General features: G+C 35.3%; 1 protein-coding gene across 1 annotated transcript; it reads right to left on the reverse strand.

Annotated features, from left to right (window-relative positions):
* Window positions 1-5722: 5722 nt before the first annotated feature.
* LOC110287490 (protein PPP4R3C) lies at window positions 5723-8462 on the reverse strand. The gene is made up of 2 exons (XM_021154094.1): window positions 8421-8462; window positions 5723-8282 (listed from the first exon to the last, which is right to left on the reverse strand). Exon 2 carries the CDS (start codon window positions 8161-8163, stop codon window positions 5764-5766), a length of 2400 nt encoding a protein of 799 aa, XP_021009753.1. The 5' UTR covers window positions 8164-8282; window positions 8421-8462; the 3' UTR covers window positions 5723-5763.
* Window positions 8463-8779: the final 317 nt, after the last annotated feature.

The following is an 8779-nucleotide window of genomic DNA, read 5'->3' on the forward strand; positions in this document are numbered from 1 at the left end:
GGAAGAAAGGAAGAAAGGAAGAAAGGAAGAAAGAAAGAAAGAAAGAAAGAAAGAAAGAAAGAAAGAAAGAAAGAAAGAAAGAAAGAAAGGAAAAGAAGACAGGGAAACAACCACCTTCACAATACACAGGAAAAATATAAAATGTTGAGGTAACTGTTATGAAGCCGGTGAAAACATGACAAAAACTTCAAGTACCTGAAGAAGGAAATTGAAGGAGATATCAGAAGGTAGAAATATATTCCATGCTCATGGATCAGTGGGATTAACAAAGTAAAAATGACCACCTAGCAAAATCAATTACAGATTCAATGCAATCATTATCAAATTCCTGCACAGTACTTTAAAGAACTTGAAAGGAAAATAGTCAACTCCATATAGAAAACCAAAATCCAGGATAGCTAAAACAATCCTGTATAATAAAAGAACCTTTGTAGATATTAACACACTCTATGTCAAATTGTAGTACAGGGCTATAGTAATGAAAATCACATGGCATTTGGCAAAATATAAAAATAAAAAACAAAACCAGATAGGTTAATTACTGCAATTGTATTCAGTTCTCAGACATTCAAACACTTACGTTTTTTGTTTGTTTGTTTGTTTGTTTTTCTAGACAGGGTTTTCCATGCAGCCTTGGCTGTCCTGGAACTCACTCTGTAGATCAGGCTGGCCTCGAACTCAGAAATCCACCTGTTTCTGCCTCCTAAGTGCTTGGATAAAGGCATGTGAAACCACTGCCTGGCACACTTATGACTTTTGATAAAGAATCCAGAAATACATAGTGAGAAAAAGAAAGCAGCTTCAAAAATGCTGGTAATCTAACTGAATGTCACAATGTAGAAGAATGCAAATAGATCAAAAATTTCCATGCTACACAAAACTCAAGTCCAAGTGAATCAAGGACCTCAACATAAAAACAGATACACTAAATCTAATAGAAGAAAAATTGGAGAAATCTTGTATACATTGGCACAGAAGAGAAATTTATGAACAGAACACCAACAGTAAGTCATTAAGATAAATATAATTAATAAATGGAACATCATGAAACTGGAAAGCTTCTGTAAGGTAAAGGACACTAGCACAAAAAACAAATTGACCACATACAGAATAGGAAAACATGCTCCCCAATCATACACTTGACAGAGGGCTAATAACCAAAATACATAGAGAACTTAGTAATTTACATATCAACAGACCAAGTAACACAATTAAAAAAATTGGGTACATAGCTAAAAGGAGAAATACTTGAAAGATGAATCTCCAAGATCTAAGAAGCATTTACAGAAATATTCAACACCCTTAATCATCAGAGAAGTGCACATCAAAAGGACATTGAGATCCTAGCTTGCATCCATCAAAATGGCTAAGATCAGAAGCTCAAGTGAGAGCTCATGCTTGCAAGGAATTGGAACAAGAAAAACACTCCTTCATTGCTGGTTGGAATACAACATTGCACAGCCACCTTGAAAATCAATACAGCAGATTCTCAGAAAATGGGGAATTAATCTACCTCAAGACCCAGCTATAGCTCACCTGGTCATATACTCCATCCTACTACAAAGAATCCTGCTCATCTGTGTTCACAGCAGCTTTATTCATGAAGTACAGAAACTGAAAACAATTTAGATGTCTATCACCCAAAGAACAGATAAAAAAAATGTGATACATCTACATAATGGGGTATTACTCAGCTGTTTAAAAATATTATGACATTTACAGGAAAATAGATAGAACTAGAAAAAAATCATCATGAATGGTGGTAGAACCAAATATAATTGTTAAAAAAAAAAGAAACAAAAAAGTCGATGAAATTATCCCTAATGATAGTGTGCTATACTCATAGGTAAGGGCCTAACTCAAGCAGCCAAACATGTAGCCATTAAAATAACCTTTAAGAATAGTAATAGGAATGTTGAAGTCACAGTTGCTAGATTCGGGTGGGGGGCAGGGAAGGATTCAGTTTTCTGTAAGAGGCTGGACAATGCGAGTTAGACCATTCTCTACATAGAATTTGAGCAAGGTAAATTTGATCAGGCAAAGCCCATGGATTTCTGAAGAGGTGTAGGAAGGATTCTAGGAGCCAGAGGAGTCAAACCACAGGAACACACACCACAAAATCAACTAAATAGGACTCAGATGGGATTACAGAGACTAAAGCAACAATCTTGAACCCTGTACAGGTCTTAATGAGGCCATCTATGTATATGTTGTGGTTGGTGTTCTTACAGCACACCAAATATCAGATGTGTGAGATATCTATAACTTTTAAAAATATAATATTTTATTGAATATTTTGAAATATAACAATGCACCCCAATTCTATTCAATTCCAAGTGCTCTCAGGTCTACACCAACCCTTGTAATCTCCCCCAAAAACAAAAGATGAAAAGAAGAGAAAAGAAAATCAATACCAAGATAATTTACCTTGCTCAAATACTAGGTGGAGAATGATCTAACTCCCAGTGTCCAGCCTCTTACAGAAAACTGAGTTGTTCCTTTCCCCCCACCAGAATCTAGCAACTGTGACTTCAGCATTCCTATTACTATTCTTAAGGGTTATTTTAATGGCTACATGTCTAGACTGTTTCTTTTGGGGGTTGAATATGGAAGGATGTTGATACAGAAGCCTTTTATTTCTTTCATTCTCAACTGTGAATCTGCATTCACTTGTACTAAAGAAAGTTCTTTGCCCTTTATATCCAGTGGCAGCATGGATCATTGACTTTCACATAGTTTCTGGTCACAACAGAGTTCATGGACATCAACAAGTTAGTTGGTACCACAGGCAATGGATAATCCCATAGAATTTGGTGGCAACATGGGTCATGGACATTTTTGATATTTTTACCTGTGTTTTGGAGTCTTTTCTTAATTACTGGGGTGCTTTGTCCAACCTTGATATGAGGGTGTAGGCCTTGTTTTATTGTAACTTGTTCTGTCATATTCAGCTGTTATACCTGTGAGGTTTTGAGGGGAAACAGAAGAGGAATGGATTTTAGGGTAGAGGATAGATTTGGAAGATTGCTGGGAGGAGATGAGGTAGGAGAAATTATAGTCAGGGTGTAATATATGTAAATAATAGTAATAAATAATAATAATAATGATACAAGAACAATAAGATGCTGTTGAGTCATTCACTTACATCAAGTCAGCTGCTTTCAAGGAGCAAAACCCAACCAAGCTGCCTGAAGGAGATTCAGACCAACTGAGTTGCATGAAAATGACACTCACAATCTGTTTTGCTGCCTATGGGCTGATCATATGCCCATGTTTCCAGTGCTTGTGATCTGTCATCCATGCTGGTGGTAATGGGCTTTGGTAATGCAGTTGACTTTGTGTCATTTCTGCTTGCCAATATTTCTGTAAGTAACCCCAATAAAACTTATTAGTTCACCACGATAGACTTTGGTGGAATCTGTACTTTGGTCTGTCATGGGTTCCATATCTGGGATGACTACACATGTAAATTTCATCTCTCCAGAAAAATTTTTGTCACACAGCATCATCATGATATAGATCATGGCCTATGGAGACAGAGGGCAGAATATTCTCCTGTCCCACCTTGTCCCATGGATGGTGGGGTTTGCAAAGGTATGGAAACATTAGAAACTAAAGCTTTCGATTGATGACTGTGAGCATTCACTTCTGTATTTGCCACAGTATAGGAGAATGCTAGGGCCAGAAAGTGAGAGTGGATGGGTTGGAGAGCAGGGTGAGGGGAGGGTATAGGGGACTTTTGGGATAGCATTTGAAATGCAAATGAATAAAATATCTAATAAAAAAAGAAAGAAAAAAACTAAAGCTTTGGTAAATGAAAAACCTCACCAATAACCAAGGGTTGGCTTTGAGAGTGTATAGATTATCCTTACTTAAAGTTTTCTCTCTCCCTCTCTCTTCCTCTGACCCTCTGTCTCTCTGTTCCTCTCTCCTTTCTCCTTCCTGTATATGGATAAAATGTGATTACCACCTTACTGCTTGGACATCTGATACCATGACTCCACCACCATTTCTGGGCTCCTCCTTTTAGAGTCACGAGCTAAAAGTAACTATTTCTTTCATGAGTTGGTTTTAACAATTAAATTTATTATCTCATATGTATATATATATATGTATGTATGTATGTATGTAAATATGTAACATACATGAGCTATATATAAGAAACATATACAGATATAGATTATGTGTACATGTGTGTTTCACATGTATGTATGTGTACCACATGTATAATGTATAATTGCAAGTGCAGTCCAAAAGATGGCAGCAACAGCTCAGGGAACTAGATTTATGTATGTTTCTTAGCCACACTGTAGATGCTAGGAATCAAATTCAGTATTATGGAAATTTTCCTATCTGCTGAACCATCTCTCTAGCCTCCATATATTGATTGTTGTCATGAGTTTTATCACCAGAAAAAATTTACTAATGTATATTATCTTTTATGGTATGAGACCTCACAGTTAAGCATCTGAGTCTCAGAAGGTATTCTGTTCTTACAATTTTGAGCAATGTTGAAACTGTTAAATACTATGGGGTGTTTTAGAGTTAGACTAAATACATTTTGTAATTCTGTATGATATTGTGCAAGGTTATGCCTAAATAGTTATATGCTTCAGTGTTGTGTAGGCAAGGGGTTAATTAATGATAGTAATTAGCAGAATCTGCACTTAGGAGACAAACTTCTTGGCATACTTATGAGGCTGTTTATAGACTGGAATAATTGAGATTAGAAGACACATCTTGAATATATGTGACACTGTACCACTGGCTGATGTCCTACACTAAATAAAAAGAGAAATTGAGTTGAACCCCGGAAATCATCTAGCTGCATGTTGATTATGGGCGCAATGTGACCGGATGCTTTAGATTTCTCCCAGAACTGAACAGAATTGAAAATATCCACCCACACTGTAAAACAGAGACAGATTTTCCTTTGTTAAGATCTTTTTGTTTGTTTCAGCAATTAGAAATATATATGTATATGTGTATGTGAATATGTATTAGTGTGAATATGTGTGTGTTTATATCTTAGTATATACAACTCTAGGAAAAAGGACAAAGATTCATTAACTTTCTCTTATTGTATATTTGATGCATCTTGTTTTGTCCCCTGAAGACCCTACTGGAATCACATTACAAATAGGACTATATTGATACTGATACTTAATAATTATTACCTAAAAATAAGTACATTAACAATGGTTCATTAAAGATCAAGCTTAGCATTTTATTCATGGAAATATGTACTTAATTGCACTGAATGTTGTTTCCCTATTATTATTCATAATGCTGAATTTCCGATAAATCTTAATAGAAATGTTGAGAAGTCTCACTGTATTTTTAATTTAAAATGACGTGCTTCCAAACAAACAAAACATACTTTAAATAAACATCAGTTTATGGAAAGAATGTCATTGATAGACTCCTTTTTGGAAGTAGGCTTTTCAATAAAACTTATGGAGTTGCTTCTAATATAAAGACTTTAGTAAAAATTGTATTGCTTTATCAAACATTTTGCTCTTCCCAAACCATGCTGCTGAAGTAACATGTACCTGATTAAAAGTTTTTACTCGGTTACTATTTATTTTATACTATGCATCTATGTTATGGGAAGTTTTCTTTATATAAAATTGAAGCCATTTATTCATTAATTTTGCTCTGTATTCTACAGTATCTAAAAGTCTGTAGGAGAACAATTTTTTAAATTTAATTTTTCAGTTTGTGATATTTATAGAATTTTATTTGAACTTAGAGTTGAAGGCCTCATAAAGTCTCATGTACTAGATTAGGTCTTTTGGGGGGAGGTTCTTCATCTTCATCTTCATCTTTATCATTACCATAAGGATCATCACCATTCTCATCATCAGTATAATATGGGTAATCCACTAAAGGAACCAGGCTGCTACAGTGTGACCTATTCATTCTGGTAGCAGAAGCATCCCCATGAGATGGACAACATTCAGAAGTTTCAGCTGATTTTCTTTTGAGCTGGTCTATTTTATTTTCACTTTCATTTGTATCTTTATTTTTCATAAATATGTCATAATTATTTGTAAAGTCATTTCCCATTGGTAGAATAGCTCCTTCTTCTCCCCCTCCTTGTCTTTCTTCTTCTATGATTCCTCTACAATATATGTCTGCTTTGACCTTTACCTCCATATCTTCGATATTTCTGCAATACATTTTGGGGTGCATTATACTATGTAGATTTTTTCTTCTTTGACTTTTTCTTTTCTTCTGTTCTTCATATTTAGTTTTCAAACCTTTAAAGGTCTGGACATACTCAATTGATTCAAAAGCCATGAAAAAATTTTCCACAATATTTACAATCAGAGACTTGATGTTTTCTTTCCTTATAAATTCAAATAGCTCAATAATAGCTGAATTTAACATATTGTACCTATGTCCATTATGCATAAAAACATTTACAACTGGTTCAAACAGGTTTTCCTTAATTATGTAATGATTGTACATTTTATCTTTGAGGCCAATCATCTTTCTCATAAAACGGACAGCACACAAAATCAGAAAAGTGTGTTTTGAACTCATTAGCACCAAGATACTCCTGAGCAAGTTGTTGCTAAAAATGTAATGTTTTATATACATTGAGTGATATTGCACACAAAATGTGAGTATTTCTAAAATTGCTCCAAGCAATTGTGCATTTTGATAATTATCAGGACAGATGTAAACCCTATTATCATTGCTGTCATTTTCTACTCTGATAGACAAAATTGGTGCTATAAGTTTCCTCATGTAACGTTTATAGAAGAAATTCAGAAATACCTTTCTTTCACAACCCTTAGATGTGGAACACATATTTTCTGGATTAAGAAGGTCATGGAGAACTGCTGTCATAATGATGCCTTGTGAAAATTCAGGATCAAAATCACAGATCATTTGCTTGATCATTATATTAATGAGAAGGTCATCATTATCTTCACTGCCCTGAGCTTCTTCCATTGCATAAGCTCGGACTAGGCTTGGACTATATTCTACTAGATAAGCAAATATATCTAGAGCACCTACTTGAATTTGGTAATCATTCATATGCACTACAACTTTCAGTACACTCATGATTCCTAGCTTTATAAATGTTTTCAGTAACACATTTTTCTTTTGAGACTGTAATGTCTTAGCAAATGCACAGAATTCCTTGAGGAATAATAACAATTCAATCCGCCTTTCATCACCTATACTGTTATCTTTTAACTGAGCAAAAACTTCGAGCAAAAATTTTTCGTCTTCCTGAATCATGCTAATTATATTAATTTTGTTGAAAAAAATCATAGTGGTAATATCAGAAAGAAGATTCGCTTGAAATATGGATGGTGTAGGCAACATAATATCATGAACATATTGCATTCTGTAGGTCTGTTTAATTTTTTGCCTAAGTTGGGAGTGTATTATTGGTATAACTTCCTTGAATTTTGAATTTTGAGTCAAGAATTCCCTGTACTGCTTTGGGTGATCCAAAGCAGGGTCATATTCAAGGCATCCTACAATATCCATGAAAAATTCATCAGAAAACATGATGTTAAACAAACGTGTGTTGTTTAGAAACAGGATTCCTTTAATAATGTTATGCAAATAGTATAGTCCTTCCATGTTCTTCAGTTTTTCACAAGTGTGAAACAGCTGTAGCAATTTTTTAATGTATCCTTCATTTTCTAAGAACAGAGCCAGCCTTTCTTTCTGGCTTGGCATTTCAAAGACAAAAGGAAATAACTCTGCAATATTTTTAAGTGAATGGATTTCACAGTTTGATATCTCAACCCAATTCCATATCAGAGGCATATGTTCAAAACTTTCCAGATCATCAGTAAGTTCTTGTGTGATTTCTACATGTGGGTCTTTACCTTGAATTTGGCAGATATCTTCCCAGATCTCTTGACAATCATTTGGTTCCTGGAAATGTATTGCCATGCCATGGTTCTTAGCTTCAGACCAAATTATTATTTTCCCTTCTTGTTTCTGATAGGGCACATTAGGATGTATCTTGCACTCCATAATTGGTGATCCATCTGATAATGAGTGAACAAGTAGGCACACACCCTGGAGCTGTTCACTGTATTTGGATGAAATTTGTCCTGTGCCTACGTTTTTCCACTGCTTGTCTTCCATCATGACATAGACTTTTACTCTATGAAGTCTGTACTCCATGTTGATATTTGGCCTTGCCTCGCTAGGCCAAGTCCTTTCGCAGACCTTGGCTTTTGAACTCTTGCCAGAAGTCGCTATCCCTTGCTACCTTGGCCAGAACTGTTGCCGCAGTCACAATTCTGAAAAATAATATGAAAATCGATTCTGAGGGTTAAATGAATGACAGAGGCTAAAAGAGGGCCCTATGCCATTACGATTACTGGGGAGAAGGCTCCAATACTTCTGAATCCTCCCTTTCTGAACTATCCCCAACAAACCTCTCTCAGGAGCTCTTGAGTTGCTGAGCCTGCCTTGGTTATGGCAGAATGTTTTGATTCACGCAAGATTCTTCCTAAAAAGAATGTGCTTATGTAACCGATACTGTTAAAGGGACATGCCTCTCCTACCATCAATATAGTACCCTAGAAAATACTATATATACTTTTTATTACTTACTTTGATTCTCAGCACTATTTTCACTCATCAGAAGTATGGAACTTAGGCCCTTAAGCAAAGGAAATTTAATTACCAATGTCTTGGCCAAGGCTACCCTTTACACTATCTGTCAATGAAAAACTGGGGAAAATAAGCAAAAGTACCTCATCTACATATAAGATGCCATCCCCAGAATCAGAGA

This window comes from Mus caroli, chromosome X (genome assembly GCF_900094665.2).
Source record: "Mus caroli chromosome X, CAROLI_EIJ_v1.1, whole genome shotgun sequence".
NCBI lineage: Eukaryota > Metazoa > Chordata > Mammalia > Rodentia > Muridae > Mus > Mus caroli.